A 19,295-nucleotide genomic window follows, 5' to 3' on the forward strand; every position below is an offset into this window, starting at 1 on the left:
GAGGTGAGCCCTCTGGGTGTTGTCCCTGTGGGTCAGGTCCAACACTGCCCTCTTCCCCCTTCCATTAGGTGGAAGCAAAAGCTGCAGCAGCTCTTCTCGACCCAGCACATGCTGCTGCATGCAGGAAACCCATAAGGGTATATTTACTAAGATGGTAGTTCTATTGAAGATGCGATGTTCTATTATCTTCTAGAAGATGCTAAATAAATAAGAAGTGAAATCTGATTGGATTCCTATGGGCAACATCCCATCTTCAATAGAACTCCCACCCTAGTAAATTTACCCCATATATTCCAGCATTTAAAATCTGCAGGTTACTGTGGGCTATACCATGTGGGGAAAATACAGAATTATTGAATATCAATAGGCTTTAAACCCAGAGCTTTCCCAGTGCGGGAAACCCTGTGTCTAATTGATGATGCCCTTAGGACCAATAGTCGTAACAAGGATCATTGTAATGACTATCAAAATCAATGTTACCATAGTCTTTTAAAGATAATTATTAACATTTCTGCATTTTCCTTGAAAAATGACAGTGAAATATATTTCAGCCACTGTACTTTATATAATGTACAGTACTCACTCTGTCTCCGATTATTCCCTTTAGTATCATACAGCTACTGTAGTTGCCAGTGTCTTAAACCTTTAATGAACTGCCTACCACGGAGGAGGGATAATAAAATCACTACTATATAAAATCCCTCTATAGAATAAGAACACTGTAGATATTCATCTCCACACACAGAACAAACACCTCTTTTCAGATTCCAAAGAGAGTTTCTTTATTTAGTAACTTGGCTTGTGGGACTCGAAAGGCATGTCAATATTTGTGTGTTCATCTTGGACTCTCAGCCTGTGAATAAATCACAGTGTCTGTAATGTGTGCAGAATGGTCTATTAGACGATATCTGGTATTGAACATGCCCTATTTTTGCACCATTACATGTCCTTCTTTAATTAGTTATTAGGAGTGTCAGCTGGGTGAGGTTTGTGCCACAGCTTCCGGGCTAATGTGTGGTCGAGAGGGAACGTCTCTTTCTATATTGTAAGGAAAACACTAGTCCTGGAGGATTGATCATTCTCTGACCCACTGTCATGCGTTATGACCGCTAATGGAAGCTGGTATATGGATGTTTTGAATAAATCCTTTTATTGCAACGGTTTTAGAGGCATATATGAGTTGGGTCACTGCCAGACAGAAGAAGAAAACTCAATGGTAACATTTAGCCTCATTTCCTTGTAGGTTTAGCAGAATAATATTGGTATCTTTGCTAACATGCCGAGGGCAACACTGATAGAGAGACCTTGAAACCATTAGAGACCAAATTACAGTAGCATCTTTATAAGCTGCCAATTTTGTATTTCTGTTTTCGCGTTTTAATACGGAACATGAAACGTTATTTGAAGCATGGATGTAAGACTCTCCCCTGCTGGTTTCTTAAAAAGTAAATGTATTTCCTTTTCCCTTTTAAATTAGACACATGAAACACAGCCTAAGAGCCTAATTCAGACCTGATCGCACAGCTGTTAATTCACAGGCAGGGCGATTATTGATAGACTGTGCATGCACAGAGGCTTAATGCATCATGCATGCGCAACCTCTTAAACCGCGATCTAATTGCAAAAAAAAGTGACCGCAGCCCATGATCTGGGGGAGGGGCTACGCAACTAAGGATGCTACTCCTGCTATGTGAGGACTTGCAGCATGGGAAAGATCCAGCATTCGGGGTGACCTTGCCCTGTGCTGTGGGCACCCCCCGGATGCTGACAAGTACAGTTCTGAATCCTTGCAAAACTACAGCTTGAGCTGCATAAGGGCAAAAGACAACATCCCCCATGATGCATGGTACAATGCACATGCGCAGGGCCCGGCTGCAAGAGGCTTTGGTAAATTTTGCTGCTGCCAAGGTGCTCACAGCATGGCTGACAGGCAGGGGCATGCCAAAAATGGTGTGCGCCCATGGAAACGCTGAGAGTGTCCGACACATGGCAGACAGTATTCTCCAGCTAGGGGCATGTGCATAACCTTGGCACCCACCCGGAGATGCAAAAATCCTTGCAGCCGCTCAGTGACTCCTGGGTCACGCCAAAAACCATGTGCCATGGTCTCCTTTTAAAGTTTGTGTTCTGTAAGTTACTGGGTAATGTGCCACTAAAATCTAAATGCAAGAGCCTTGGAGAGAAATAAAGTGGATGGAGTTAAAGTACCAGCTCCTAACTGCCCTGTTACATATGTTTGAAAAATGACAGGAGCTGGTTGGGTGGAACTTTATCTCTGTCCACTTTATCTCTTGTACATGCACTGTTTATAAAAGTAAATGTTACATCAGTAGCTTATATACAGTAGCAATATATAATTTACCTACAGACCTTCCACCTTTGAATTAACGAAATGTGCATTGTTACAGATACAAAATAGTCACAATGTCCAAATATTACCATGTTATAACCCAGCTTAATTGCAATCAAGGATTCTTGTTGAAGTAGGATTAAGATGAACATGATGTGCGTATGACTTACATATCTGCATTAAACCATTTACATCACATACTTGCCTACCCTGCCGGAATGGCCGGTAGGCTCCCAAAAGTCAGGAATCCCTCCCATGCTCCTGGAAAGCCTCCCGCATTCCCACATACCCCCAACATCCCCCCACCTAGGCTACCCACATACGAGCACAAGTGTTCGGACTAAAGGGGATCCAATGATGACATTTTTGCTGAATGGTGTCAGCGGAGCCCCGCCCCGCTATACAATGCCGTTTTTTTTTACACTGTATAGCGGGGGGAAAGTCACGCGTATCTGCCTGCTGCCCATGCACCCATTTGTTGTCCAGGCTGGCCCGCACCTGGAGGAATAGTAGGCAAGTGGCAACTGTGATTTTATTTATTCAGGCTATTTTTATTAGTCAAAAAAATAATTGTCTCTAATTGAGATTAAAGGGTTCAGGCGTTCACAGTATGGTGGCAACATCCAGGGAGCATTATGCCAATGAAAACAGTAGTGTACACCATTGTAATCATTTTGGGTGACATTTATGGAAACTGGTATATTCATATTATATGCATGAAAAAGCTGATTTTTTTTTATTACAGCAATAGAATATCTGATTGGTCACGAGACAATTTTTTGTTACCATTGTTAATAAATTTTTCTAAATATTCATTCATTTCTTGCTTATTTTTGCTATTTGTACAACCACATCATTGTACAGATCCTTATAGTAAGCGCACCATTTTTCCTTCTCTGCCTTTGTATTTGACAAAGGTTATTTTGCAACCATTACATATATTGATGACTTTTAAAAGCAGAAATCCCTAGAGTAGAATGCTTTCTCCATAGCTAATCTAGCCTCAGACCTCATTCACCACAGACTCGGTAGCTAATAAGCGGAAAGATAAAAGGTGATCCGTTGTTATAACACCAGCAGCACCTGCTCATACTAATTTCACAAGGTAATGCTTGGGCATTTTTTAATTCTTAATGTGAATCAAAGTATACGTGTAGCTCACCTTTAACTAAACCGCAGGCTGCCATGCATCTTAATCTTCCAGAGAGATAAGCAGGCATATAAAATTAGGTTTGCAACCATTCATTTCAACTTCAAGTTGAAGTATCACTCACTAAATTCCATTTTGAAGGTGTAATGGATACTATATTTTACTATCCAAAACTGGCAGTTATTTACTCTTGCTGTTTGAAAGAGAAATCAAATTAATTTTATTGAGACATGAAATGATGCTTCTTGTGTTGTAGGAAACAGGTAATAAATGATGATATAGAAGGTATGAGCATAATGTGAGTTATGGAAGGGAATTACATTTTTTACTGTGTGAACTTTTAATTGCATGCTTCTTTTAAGGGGGATATTCAATCTCCGGCGAGCACCTCCCGTCGGGGAGATGCCCGCCGGGCCCTATTCAATGCTGTCTTCTCCGACAGCATTAAGTAGGGTATCCTGGCAGAACGAGCCCAACATCACTAGCTGTCGGTCTCGTTCTGCCGAGAACAGCCGGGAAGTGACGAGCTGCCGGCTGCAGCTCGCCTCTTCCCGGCCGCAAGTCGCGGCCACGCCCCCTTTTCACTCCCCGGCAGGCGGGACATTGAATCCCGCCTGCGTGTTCTCGTGTAGCTGACCGAGAACGGGACTGGGTCACATCGGTCGAGCAAGCTCGACTGCCTTGACCCTCACATTGAATACCCCCCTTAATGTCAAATGATGTCACAGCATAAAGACTTTAGAACGCTGATATGATCCTTAAGGTCCATTCACACTGGCCAATTTTGCCCAGTGTGTATGGACAACAATAATGGGGACAATCATTTCATGGTCTGAAATTTGCTCAGTCCATACACATTGAGCAATTTTCGCCCTTCTGAGCATTTTTTCTAGGGGGGGGTTGGGGTTGGATGACTTTCCATAGCAGGACACTGCTGGAAAAGCAGTGGATGACTTTCCATAGCAGTGGATGACTTTCCATAGCAGGACACTGCTGGAAAGCCGTCCATCCCGTCGCTCAGTCATTTTCTGGTAATACCAGCAGATGAGGGAGCACGCATCAGTGCTCATCGCTGGCCCGTACACACTGTGTATGGGCCTTAACCTTTTCAGTGGTATGCCTGGAAATTTTCCGGGCTCAGCTGTGCTGCCGCAGCAGGCTGTCCCGGAAAAGTTTCAGGCATACCACCAATATGCAGGTGTGCACCAGTGGTGCCTGCAGCTGTGCACCACTGGCGCAAAACCTCTCAGGGCACGCCCCCCCCCAGTGGTCGCTTCCCCTCCCCTCCTGCCCCTCCGCTCCAGTGATTGTACGCAATAGCTCCCCTTCCCCTGCCCCCGCCACCATTCGCTGCATTGAGCATGCACCAGCAGCAGGCCCTGCTCGGGAAAGTTCGGGGCTGCTCAGGAGTTCAGGTGTTTGAGTCCCCCTAACATCCTCGAACCTGCCGCTTGGTCACTGCTGTGAATGGTGGCGGGGGGGGGCGACAGGGAAACTTCGGCGTACGATCACCGGTGGGGGAGGAGCGACAGGAGAGATGTGGAGGGGGGGAGTGGTCTGCCCTGTCCGTGGTCCCTATTTCTGGGGCAGGAAAAACCTGCCCTGGTAGATATGTCCTGCCCCAGAAAAACATACCACTCAATGCCTCTGAAATGGCTTGGACATCCTGCTCTATCACTTGGCAGAACTGATTTAGAGTCATTTGAGCACACAGGCAATTACAGTATGTCATTTTATTTTCAACTTATACCTGTCAATAATCGCTTTGGTTGGATAGTTTTTTTTTTGTTTTTTTTTTAACTAAGACAGGTGTACTTAGTTTTATATGTATGTGGGGGTTGAGCTGCTCTCTGTCTGCAGTTGACATATGTTTACTGTAATGATTATAGGTAATAACTGCCTTTTATTCTGTTCTCCAATAAAACGTTTGGAAAAAAATGTTTTTATCGCTAAAATGGCTGTGGCTAATTGAGATAATTAAATTTACCCATATGTGACAATTTTTTAAATGAAAATTATGAAAAGAACTATATTTGTTCCATTGTGCCACCACTTACTGTGGCCACAGGTACTATGTCCAATGGCGGGGGGGGGGGGGGGGATTGTCTCCAGGATGTGAGAAAAGGGTAGCACATCAGAGAGGCTAGAGAAAGCCCCTCTACATAGAGAATAACAGTAGTTTTACTGTCAAGACAAAAAATAGAAGGAGCAGTAAATAGATTTTAAAAACTGTTCAAATCTGACATTTCTACATACAATACTTGTATAGCAATATAGTTGTATGGTTTGTTACATAAATAAATGCATGATATAGTATGATAATGGTACTGAATTGTTTGAAAAATACTAAACTACATGCTTAGAATTGTTTTAAATTAATTATACCCTGACATTATTAAAGGAAAAGGAGAATGCTAGCTTTGAGCTGTAACCATTATTTCGGTAAAATCACTTATTGAAGGAGATAAAAAATCAAGGACAGTTACATTATTATGGTTGTAATAGTTTGTAGTCTTTTAGTGGAGAAAATAACTGTCATTTAGGTATTGATGTTGTGTTAAATATATCTAATTATCTTTGCTTTTAAAAAGCAGTTTTGTCATACACTCCGAAGGTTGTACTTGGAAGCAGCTGAAATTAATATAAAATAGAGGTTGAGCTACATAATAAGAATTATTATTAATAGTATTGTTAATTATTTTTGGTATAACCATCATGAATATGAAGAGCTATATATTATTTATTTATTTATTAATTAACAGTTTCTTATATAGGGCAGTATTCAATGAAAACAATTTGCCGTGCATGGTGAGAGATTTTTTCTCTCGCCATGCATTCGCCCTGTTCCGGAGGGCTCGCTGCCACTCCTGCTCCCTCTATTCAATGTGGTTAAGACTCGCCGCCACTCGCGGCGAGTCTTAACCCCTGCAGCGGATGAGCGTCCTCGGCAGGGAGCTGGCAGGGAGCCATGGGACGGTGGCAGCCAGGGAGATTAAAGTCTCCCTGGCTGCCCCAGAACATATGTGGAGGGGAGGTGGGCTCCCCGGGACCCAGGCAGCACAAGCTGCCCCCCCTATAGCCAGCGGGGGACCCAGTATTCACTGCACCCGATCATGCATATGTAATGATCGGATGCAGTGAATATATGAATATCTAATGAGCGGCTCGAGAGCTCCGGCCCCCTGCTGGCTGCTCTGTGTAAAAAAAAAAAATTTAATTTTTTTTTTTAAATTAAATATATATTCATGTGCTATAAGCACATGAATAAAAATAACATGACCCTTCACAGAAAAAAAATCCTGATTTTTTTACACCAAAATTAAAAAAAAAAACCTTTCAGTTTAAAAGTTCACATTCCAGCTCTCCATGAAAAGATGGAGAATTGCTACACGGAGAGAGAGACAGCGAAAATCACTTAGAAAGACGGCGAATATTTCACATTGAATAGGGTTGCTCGCTTTTGGAGAGCAAAATGCTCCGTCCAAGGCGAAAAAAGCACAAATTCGCCATAAAACAGGGCGAATTTTTCTCATTGAATACTGCACATAGTGCAGCATATTCCATTGCACTTTACAAAGGAGACAGTGATACAACAAACTGGGTATTTACAAACATTCAAAGGTATGAGGGCCCTGCTCACAAGCTTACAATATTATATGCATATTAACTCATGATGAATAACACTTGATTGCTGTTAAGTGTTCTGACTCACTGCTCTGCCCACTACCTACTGTATACAGCAGAGGACCTTAACCCCCCTGTTAGGGCCAGATAGTGACACCTCTAGCTCTCTCTCTCTTGTGCAGCAGCAGAATCAAGGCTACAGTATCTTGATATTGCAGTCATGCACCAAAGTTTTCATGACCAACCTCCTTCCCCTTTCAACTAAAGGTATAGTATACAAATACATTTGTTGGTAAGCTGCTCAATCAGAGGTGTGTCACTCAGGTGCCAAAAATAGTATACAAATAGCAACCCATTATTAAAAATAGGACGTGTTCTTGCCCCACATGATTGGATATAGTATTCAGAACATTAGAACTGGTTAGCAACCTAATGGCTAAAAAAGGTCTTCATATAAATGGCACAAATACATATAGACATAAATGCTCTCAATTTATTCAAATTTTTATTATATATTGTGTTTCTCCTTTTTCATACAAAATACTAAATAGATATCCAAAGATAGGGTCCAATAGGAAATTAGGCATCCAGCTAGGCTAGAGTATAACATGAATGTAAATAAAATGATGATATATCTATTGCACGTTTTGCATCAGTGGAATGTGTTACCTGCTAAGTGGTAAATGCAGCCAGGTCACAAAACAAAATCTATAAATGTAATTATTAGCAATATATTCTCTCTCTCCCCAGAGAAGCATCACATTAATTGTAATGATTTACAAAACCTTTTACCTTTCAAGCGTGTTTGATTGGAAGTATTTTTTTCTTTGCTGTTTTAAAGGAAGCTTTTTGTACATGAGACTGTAACAAGGAGAGCACAATGTGAAGTGTTGAGTGGCACACAGTGGTTAAATGTTAGTTATATACACAATCTTTTTAGTGAACAATTTGTACATAATCTGAATAATATAATTCTGATCAACTATATATTAAACATATTCAGGAAAGAGATCATACTGTATACATTATTTTTGCTTATGCAGATGTGCTTAACCTTGGAAAGGGATAATGTACAGAGAAATAAAGTCCCAGCCAAGACTGTAGAAGCTGATTAATACATATTTCATCATTCTCCAAGGCTTAATACATCTCCCTCCTAGTGATAGTTAAAAAAAAACCCCTCATGTAATATGATTACATTACGCATGATGCCACCGTCATGTGTATGTGGAAAAGTTCAGGTTCTAGAGTTCTGTCCTGACAAGGAGAACTTTTGCCCCATTTAACAAGAAGTGTATTGCGGTCAATGATACTTATATGTGCCCCCCCCCCCCCCCCTCCGATTGTTAGGATGCCTATTTACTATGTGCGTCATGCTGAAATGGGAGTGCATGAAATGAATACTGTGGTTCTCTTCTAGTAGCATCAAATTCCTATGTACAGTTATGTTAATGTATTGCAGTAAATACAGTACACAGAGCCTGGAGCAGGGATATAGCATATAATGTGTGAATTTGCCCTTCATATGCCCAGAAAGCGGGTTCACCCATATATGCCTGTGTAATCTCTGCATATAGGAGATGAAGGCTACAGCCTCTGGCTCAAAGCTCTGAAGGGGAACCGGCATGTAAGCAGCACCTGTTTGGTGCACCTGTATTTAATTGGCTCTATACAAGTAGTCCTGCTTACATCTGAAATTGGGGACAGGACAGCTCCTGCCTGGCTCCACTCAGTCTATGCTGCAGCAAGCAATGCTGCTGGACTCTGAGATATTACTGACATATTTTTTTGGGGGGGGGGGGGGTACCGAACTCCAACTTGCCCCATGGCGACTAAGATAAACTTGCTCCCTGGGCCCGGAATCATCCTTTACTGGAGATACGGAACTGAGAAAGGGAAAGACATTGCAACATAGACTGATTATGGCAAAGGGATGTTTACAGAAACAGTGATAATTACTTTGTATCTCAAGCCAGGTGCGTGTACTGTCGATGCAATGGCTTATGCATATCTAGATGTGTACACCTCTGCATAATGTATATGAGAAATGTGCTGTTTTTCTTTTATCTCTTTGTTAGAGTGCATTACACTTATTTTGTCAATTAATGTACATGAGCCCTAGTGTTCTTCAAATACTTCAATAATAATTAGACAATATATTTGTATATTGCAGACGATGATTTCTTTCATGAACTCCCGGAGACATTTCCATCAGATCCCCCGGAACCATTGCCTCATTTTCTCATTGAGCCTGAAGAAGCTTACATCGTGAAGAACAAACCTGTAAACCTGTACTGCAAAGCCAGCCCTGCAACACAGATCTACTTCAAGTGCAACAGTGAATGGGTTCATCAGAAAGACCATATGGTGGATGAAAGAGTAGATGAGACCTCAGGTACATAGCATGCATGTTTTTCCTGTGTATACAGGCCACCCTAATAATAATAATAATGATAACTTTGAGAATTGGATCAGATGAAACAGTGTATGGGGGAAATGTACTAAGTTGAGGGTTCTATTTCACATGGGATGTTGCTATGGGCAACCAATAAGAATCTACTTCTTATTTTTTTAGCACCCTCTAGAAGATAATAGAGAGGATCTGATTGGTTGCCTATATCAACATCCCTTATGAACTAGGACTCCCATCTTAGTACATTTCCCCCATTACCTTTATTTTGATTACTGGTTTCTGAGGTTCAATCCTGAGCAAAATACAAAGACAACTGGACATCTAACAGGGTATTTATAGCACCTTTTACAGCAATATATATAGAAGCAATTGCTTGTGTCATTTTAACACTTTATATATGAGAATATGATAGCCCTCAATATTACAGTTACTTTATGACATACTGTATTATTATAATAAGGAAGTTTAAGTAGGGGGTCATTGTATAACTAAGCACCATATAAATAACACATGTGAGCAGCCTTCAACATTTCTGTTTAATCTAAATGTAGAAGACCTACAGCAGGTCATGCGCTGTTCTGTGCTCCGTGGTCTTACTATGTGTGTGTATGTGTGTTTTTTACCTTTATTGATTTACACTGATGAGATCGCTACAATAACAGGATGCAGTCAATATGCCGGCGGTCGAAATCCCAACGAACGAAATACCAACGCCGGAATCCCGACCGCCACAATGCTGGCACTTTGTCCCTCTATGGGTGTCCACGACACCCATAGAGGGAGAATAAAATAGTGTGCTGAGCGTAGCGAGGCACCAGGGCTGCTGCGTGACGAGCGCAGAGAACCCGCAGGGGGGGGGCGATCCACAGCCCCCCCTTGTCTGCATTTTGGCGATCGGGATTCCGGCATCGGTACTTCGACCGTTGGGATTTCGACCGCCGGCATTTCATACCGAATTGACAATAACACATCAATCTGTCATTTTGCATGCTGTTTTCACATTGTACAGAGAGAGACAGAGATGGGGGGAGCTAAAAGACAGAGGAAGAGATGGAAACATAGATGGGGAAGGAGGAACACAGGAAAAGAGAGGATAAGAAGGAGGTGGTGTTGGTGGTGGTGGGGGAGCCAGATAAGGGATAGGATAGGAGGAGGGAGATCCAGGGAGGGAAACAAATTGCAATTCCAGCCATAAACAAATTATATACTTATATGTGTGCATATATCCTTATATACAAGGTATAAATTGGAGGGACAGAGAAGAGAGTAAGAGAGAGAATGGGCTTATAGAAAGAAAGCATAAGGGAATGGAATGTGGATGTGCAGAGACAGACAGAATATGGTGGGGTAAGAGAAGGAATGACAACAGGGAGGTTGGGGAAGAGAGAGAATAAGAGAACTGTGGTGATGGGTTGCAGAAGAAAGAGTACAATGCCAGGTATCGAATTGTATTGCCACATTTTATATTCAGACCATTAATAACGAAGGTTGCTGGCTCATGATAGTTCATGACTTTAACATATGTTAGTGACATTCCATGGAGTCCTCTCCTGTGCTGTCATCTAAGGGCCAAGTCAATTGGGCATATTACTGTACTTGATTATAGCAAGGCTAGTAGAAAGTGACTGTATGGGCAGTATACATAATATTCCCAATGATTTTGTATATTTATATATTGAATACAGGGATGCTGAGTGTTTACTAAACTAAGCAATGTACAGGGATGGAAGGTTCCTGGAAGTGGGTTCCTATAGCTCTGGGCCCCATAGGTGCTCCCTTAGCTCCTGCTGCTATTAGCATTAAGAATGTACCATATGTTTGACAGCTGTAATGCACCCAACCTGATACAGCTCTAACAGTGTATTACATTCATTAGTATACACCTTGTATAATGCATATGGACTGTCTTGCACTCACATTAGGCTTAAATTATTGCAAATTAATATGTATCTTGTAATTAAAAAGTCCTTCTGGAATGTGGTATCTATAAATATTTATGCATGACTATATGTTCTCTAACCTAGTAAGAACTGCTTTCTTTAGAGAAATGGCTGGTGTTGCTTATATTAACAGCAAAATGCTGCTACAGTACTTACGATATATTTATAAGTATCTCTGTAGCATTTCCAATATTAACACCTATTGTAAAAATGCACAATAATGTTTTTACAAACAGTGTCCTTAACTTGCTGCATTTGCTATTTTATGGACACAAAGATCCTTTTGCAAGGTCACGCATTGCTGACAATGATGAGTGAACCAATGTCTCCTCTGAAGCAGGTCACTGGGCTTTGTTTGAATTTCAGTCAAGGCTCTTCAGATTTAACTTTTACCTTGATGTCTTGTAAAGCTAGGTCATGAGTGGATTCTGGGTAAAATGATACATGACACTTACCAATCACAACGCAAAAAAAAACAGTTTTGCTGCAATGTACAGTATTGGCATTCATAAACCCATTCACATTTTCCAACCTAAAAAAAAGACATTGTGCTTAAAATAAAACTGTATTTATTTTCTCTTGAAAACATCAGTTAAATGTGTAAGGATAATTGATAGTTAGTTGTGCGGTGCAGCCTGATGACAAAAATATGACGGAAAGTAAAAAGATGCGAAGAAATGAAATAGTGATTTCCCATAACCAATTAAGCGTACTAGGAGATTGGTTTACATAGAGAAACCATAATTACAAAACCAATGCTACTCATACTATTTTGCATTCTGACAACACAACCAGTTTGACACCATAGTGACCATGACCATGATCACACATACTTTCCAATCCGATGAATTCTGAGCCAAAGATTACTTACATATCTCTATTTCTTTCTATCTTATTATAAAATCACACTGTCGGTCAGATACCTCCATCTATGACTCTCAATGCTCCTCACTGCTTCCACTTCTGCAATGGGTATCAGCTGCCCTGCATGTCCTAACCTCCATTTATTGAGGAGGTCATGGACAACCGTGTGAAATGCTGGGCTACAACAGAGTATATAATACATAACTGAGGTTACATTATCAGGTGTCGCAATGGGGTATCATGTTTCAGTTCTTCGGATTAGTTTAGATAGAATTTTGGAAAGGGTTGAGACAATGGTATTGTGCTCTTTTTACCTTCCCAACCAATGTACACTAACTACCGCCTCACTGTCTTTGGTTTGCTGTCTTAGCAGTAGGCTACCAGGCATCATTAACACAATTCATTTTCTTTAATCAAAAATATATCTACAGAAACAAAACAATACCTTAATTCTCTGTTTACTTTTTTTCTTAAGCTCTTCACAGCAGCCTGTAGCTAATGCTGTCACCCGCCAGACTCGGCTCAAGCCTTAGATCATTTTTTCAACATCACTGTGCACGCTAGGTGACTGTACACATGATACCTTCAAAGGAAAAACCAAAGGCCTGTTGTGGAGCCACCCAGATGTAAGCCAGTAATGTCGCTTCATCTGAAATTTTAGCAAAAGCATCATTTATTTAATTTTATGCATTTGACTAGTTAACCAAATATAAAAGATTGTATTTTATTTTATATACAATAGCAACTCAAGTTCACTGTTAGACAATTAAAAAAATGTAGAGGATACATAGCTTTGCTACTTAATTGTAACCTCTTTTTGCATATGCCAGCAATCCAATTTATCTTACCACCAGCTGTGCTGTTACAATGAATTATACACTTCTGTGTACCACGTGCTGCATAGGCGTACCACAGGGGAGACAACAGGTACTCACAATCCCTCCATCAATACTTAAATTAGTGATTAAAACACAAAGTAGCTGTTTCAAAGGCAATGTGGAGGATTGCAGTGAAAAACCAAAAGTTCCCCACCCCCTATATCATAAACAAATGATTTCTATGAAAATTTCCATAAAAGGTTCACATTTCCACGCTTGCTCCTGTACAAGACATCTGCCACAGGGGTGAGCACAGGGCAATGTTTACACATGGGTACACTGGGCAGCTGTCTAGAGCACCGTTCTAGGGGCCTTCGGGCAGGATTCAGTATTGAATCCCGGCAGTCGGGATCCCGGCGTTCAGCATCCCGACGCCGGAATCCCGACAGCCAAAATGCAGACAAGGGGGGGCTGTGGATCGCCCCCCCTGCGGGTTCTCTGCGCTCGTCACGCAGCGGGCCCGGTGCCTCGCTACGCTTGGCACACTCATTTATTCTCCCTCCAGGGGTGTCGTGGACACCCACGGAGGGAGAAAGTGTCGGCATTTCGGCGGTCGGGATTCCGGCGTCGGGATTCTGAACGCCGGGATCCCGACCGCCGGGATTGTAACTGCATCCCTTCGGGCAGTGGTTGGCTGGAGCAGGGAGATTCTAGGAAGGCGGTAGGGAATGCTTCCCGGCCTCTCTGATTGTGAATTACACACAGCTGGAGGGAGCGGCCAGTCAGTCAGCATTCTCTACATTCCTCCCAACATGCAGCCAGATAGGGATGGCTGTCAGCATGCTGATTGGTGGTTGGCTGGAGCTAGACATCTATCAGAGTGCAGCAATTTCTACTTGCTCTCAGCCTGCAGCCAAACTGTCAATGGCTGTCAGCATGCTGATTGGTGGATTGCTGGAGCTTCCAACAATTATAGTGCAGCATTATCTACCAGCCTTCCAGCCTGCTGACAGAGAGGAATGGCTGTCAGTGTGCTAATTGGTGGATGGCTGGAGCTATTCACCAAAGTGCTGACAACCAGTCACAGATGTGGAGAGATTGTGGACTTTAGGAGGGGTAACTTCTCATTATATTTTTCAATGTATTCCTAAGTGTGTAGGGACTCAATTGCATTGCTTTGCCCAGGGCCCACAATGTTGTTAAGACAGCCCTGGACAAGCAACTAGAAAGGTCCAAATGAATGTTTCATGAACAGCAGCTGGCCAAGACCTGGAGATCACAGCACCCAACTGATACATCTTAAATCTACATCATTCTGTCTCCAAGCTATGGTGGAGATATATCAAACCTTCTTAAAGAGAATGCGTATAGAAGTTATCTATAGCAACCAATATGATTCTAGCTTTCATTTATGAAGCCAATTCTATAAAATGATAGGTAGAATCTGACTGGTTGCTCTGTCCAACTAATCCACCTGCGCTCTTTAGAGTATTTGACACATCCCCCCATCCAGTTCCTTGGTCCTGGGCCTTCAGTCAACCTCACAAAACTGAACAGAGACTTCAAATAGAGTATGCATTTAGAATGCTACAGCATGTATTATAAGGGAAAGCGTTACATCTAAGTGGGTCAAGAAACAAAAAGATTCTGCACAACAATTTTTCCTTTTGTAATTAAAATGATGTATTTTAACTTGCCCATAGCAACATCCCATGTGGAATAAAACTCCCACATTAGTAAATTTCCCCTTACTTGTGGATATATAATATAATTGCAACCTGGCTAAATTACATATTCTAAAATAAGCAATTGGGATATATTCCTGGTGTACAGTACAAGGAAGCCTCAATTTTAACAGTTGACATAACTTTTCTATATCCATAAATTCACATTCACTAATGATATATATATATATATATATATATATATATATATATATATATATATATATATATATATATATATATATATATATGCTTATGCAATTGCACATTGAATTTCCAATGGGAAGTATTAGACATAAACTATTTTTATATGGTTATTTTGGACCATGCAAGGTGAAAAATCCTGCCAGATACAGAAACATTCTGCAAACAGACTTGAGTTAACGTCTACATCAGCCCACTTGATAATTTGCTTCACCGTAGCATGTCCATGCCTACCTCACGATCCATGCACCTGCTGACAATTGAAGTCCTGAAAGTCTCACCTAATTTAGTAGTCTACCAAACTGATTTGAGCAACTATGCTTAACATAAAAACATATTCGGAATATTGCAAACATAGAACTCTGGGAAATTGTATTATTATTACATATATATATTATTAATATACATATTAACTATCCTTTTTGATGGCCTTTTTTTCATTATTTTAGCATTTGAAAGGTCATGACCAGTGTTCCCTCTAAGCTGTGCGCACGTGCGCGCGCACACACTTTGACGAGCGTGCGCACAGACATTACAACTGAGCGCACAAAGCAGCAGTGGTCCCTTTTTGCAGTTGTGGACTTAATTAATGTGTGTTTCACCCATTAACTACATTGTGTGCTGTATTTTGAATGTTTAAATGTTTAATATCATTTTGAAGTAAAGTTAACACAAATGCTGAATGTCATTTTCCAGGTATGTATAAGCGACGCACAAAAATGTAAATTTCATTCCAAAGTTGCACAGCCAAAATCTTTAGCCGCACAGAGCCTTCGTAAAATTAGAGGGAACATTGGTCATGACTATATGATATTTGTATTGTATAAAAAGAGTCCTTAAAAAATCTAAATGTATACAGTATATATCATTTGGGATAGATTGCATACTGTGCTCAAATGTGCATGGCAGCCAATCAGACCGACGCAATTAGATTGTGTCTGTCTATGCAAAATAGATAGTGAAAGCAATCTTGCTGGATATGGCTTAGTGCATATCTGTATGCTTCAGCGCTGTTGGTATCTCTAGAACAGGGAACCGACTTTATTCCTGGAGTGCTGTATTATAAAAAGGACTACATTTTTTTTCTCTCCCTGCAATTAAGTAATGGTTCATTGCTGAATAAGCCTTATTCTAAAAAACACTAAAAAATAATAAATTATCCTGAAATAAATGTATTTTGTATGATTTAAATTTTACCAACTGCAATCAGATACATTGGGGGAAATTTACTAAAGGAAATTTGTAAAAAATAGGTGTATTTGTATCCTGAAATACCGTTATTTTTGACATTTACTATCCCGAAAATATGGCAATTCGTATTCGTATTGATAGCACATCAATACGAATACGAATTGCCATATTTTCGGGATAGTAAATGTCAAAAATAAGTGTATTTCTGGATACAAATACACCTATTTTTTTTTACAAATTTCCTTTAGTAAATTCCCCCATAATATGCCTCACCACGGTGCCCCCAATTCATAATTTGCCTCGAAGCAGTTTCTCCAATTCATAGTATACAACACAGTAGTGCCCAAAGTGATAATCCAAAACCATAATGCCCTCCATTTATAATATACCCCCTAATGCTCCCAGATGATAATACACCACACCGTAATGCCCCTATCGATTATATTCTGTACAACATAATAATGCCCCAAACTATTATAATATGCCACACATAGCCGTTTCTGTCATGCCTTTTATATGCCAGCCTCAGACTCCCTCAGTTCTGCCCCTTTATATGCCAACCTCAGAGTCCCCTTAATCATAGCTCTTATATTATCAGCCTCATGTATTTATATTGCCAGTGCAGACCCATAAGCTTTCTTTACTTGCCTTCAGAACTAATGGCCCAGCCCTCTCCATTGTCCATCTACCCCACAAGTGACACTAGTTAAGCTGGTCCTCTGCTGCTCCATCTCCAGTCTGCCCAGTGCCCACCTCGTTGGATCAATTATTACACTCATGGAGAGCAAAGGAATCCTAGACAGAGGCCTGAATACTACAGGTGGCATATCTTGTCTGGCCAGCGGGCAATAATCTGTCCACCCATGCTCTAGAGCAGTGTTCACTTTAAACTGACCAATACTGTATGTTACATTCACAAACTGATAGATTTTTTCCATAGTATGTTACATCTTTAACACAGTCACTTCTATATCGCTCATGTTAGAAGAAACAGTGCTCTGGATTTTAGGTCAAGCTATTTTACATTCTGAAAACCAAAAAGAGTAGAACCACCTAAGGTTGAAAAAAATATACAGAAGGACCTTAGTCTAATAATCGCATACTACACTATAAGGTCCTTCTGTATATTTTTTCATTTTTCATAATTTTGGATTCTGAAATTGCACGTATGTATACTAGCAATTACCCACATAGTCGACGCAACCTTAGGTGGTTCTACTCTTTTGGTTTTGTGTATTCATTTGATGTGTTTATTCTTTATTTAACATTCTGGATCACATGGCATGTGTTCAGATTTCTAGAGGTTTTGCTGATGTCCTATTAAATGCTTTCTTACTTTTCAGGAAGGTTGATTCCTATCCTAGGATCATGATTAATGTCATTGTTCAGAGAAATAGATGTTGGTGTTGGGCAGACTATGTATGTGTTTGTTTGTACAGAGGTGTCAGGGCCACTATAGATTGTGTTTACTGTAACTGTTCTGTATTCAAAGTCTGTGCTGGAACTAAATCAGTAAACTGTTTTTGTAATTGGTATCACACAAGGCTACTGAAAAGCTGGAAGACAATTAGACTGGAGAGCTCTCTCCTATTACTTTGATTAAGACTTATATGCTGCTGTTTAAGAAATGTTGCTTATTCTCTTCGCCAACATTGTCATTTTAGCACTCATTAATGCTGGGTTTCAAACTGAGATGTAGCTAAAATTGCAACATATTCATAAAAATGTAGGCTAAATGGAAAAGTTCTAAATGTGCACATATGCAATATGTTAAAGTTTCTATTCATCAGAATATCCTATTGGGATGCAGTCAGCATCTCTGCGGTCAGGATGCCAGTGTTCCGTATACCGATGCCAGCATCCTGACTTCCTTCGGAAGACTGGCACCGGATCTCTGAAAAAGCAGGATGCTGACATTGGAATAAGGACAGCCGGCATCCTAAGTAACCGGGGCTGCCTAGCATGTAACCCCTTGCTGGTTGCCAGCGGATACATGCTCATTGCCTGGGGCTTTTTATTCATTGGGAGTTGTTTCATGCTCATTACCATGCCTTTCATGCTTGTTTCTTCAGGCTTCGTTCTTCTTTCAATGGGTTACATGCTTATTGCCAGGGGCTTCTTGATTGTTGCCAATGTTTTCATGATCTTGCCAGGGACTTCTTGCTCATTGCCAGGGGTTTCATAATCATTGCCACTGGTTTCATGCTCATTGCCAGAGGTAACATGCTCATTGCCAGGGGTTTAGTGCTCACAGACGCACTAGCATGTCCGATGTCCTGCACTTCCATTTAGTGCTATACACACTTCACTTCCCTGGCAGATGCTCCAGGTCCAGTAGGACCTCTATCATCAGTCTCCTCCAAGGTGGTGGACATTTTTGAAGCAGTCTTTTCACCCAACTACACCGGTTCCCTCATGCCACCACTTGGACTGCAGTGACATTGCTATGCCACTAAGTGACATCTATGAGATGGTGGGTTTTCTCTACCAGTAGCAAATGTATATTGTACTTTAGCCCAAAAATTGTTCAAGGCAACTTATAGTTTATGCAGTAATAAGTCAAAATGATTCACCTAACTAGAAAAAAAAATATTTAGGTGATACATATGAAATTAATATATGGATACAATGAAGAATATACAGTTTGCTTTTGAAATTCAGTGAGGGTTAATAGATGCTGAAATTTATCATAATGTAGGTAAGATGTTAGACCAATACTTGAGGTAAATGTTTTCATTTTGCTATGAATCCGCACTTAATTAAAATACTCAGCAAAAGATATGAAGAAGTTGCATCTTTCATGTTTTGCTCTACAAGGGCTGTCATCTGTCATTCGTAGCTCATATCCTTTCTACCTAGCTTGGGTAAAATGATGGAGTCAACTCAAGTCTCTGGGGCTTTTTAGGTTAATTTACTACTTGATAAAATATTAGGTATACTGACACAAGGATACAGCTGTTCTTAAACTGTTAAAGACAATGTTTATTCAAAAACGGTCATACTCCGACGTCTAGTGT

At 40.7% G+C, this 19,295-nt stretch overlaps 1 protein-coding gene across 3 annotated transcripts in view; it reads left to right on the forward strand.

Annotated features, from left to right (window-relative positions):
• UNC5C (unc-5 netrin receptor C) overlaps positions 1-19,295 on the forward strand; it is a 326,346-nt gene that overhangs the window by 189,393 nt on the left and 117,658 nt on the right. For all 3 annotated transcript variants that reach the window (XM_083179068.1, XM_083179070.1, XM_083179069.1), the window contains one exon: positions 9,298-9,519. In XM_083179068.1, coding sequence (XP_083035194.1) covers positions 9,298-9,519 — 222 coding nt within the window. The remainder of the gene's footprint in view (positions 1-9,297; positions 9,520-19,295) is intronic.

The sequence above is a fragment of the Crinia signifera genome, chromosome 1 (assembly GCF_055691185.1).
Source record: "Crinia signifera chromosome 1, ASM5569118v1, whole genome shotgun sequence".
In the NCBI taxonomy this organism is placed as follows: domain Eukaryota; kingdom Metazoa; phylum Chordata; class Amphibia; order Anura; family Myobatrachidae; genus Crinia; species Crinia signifera.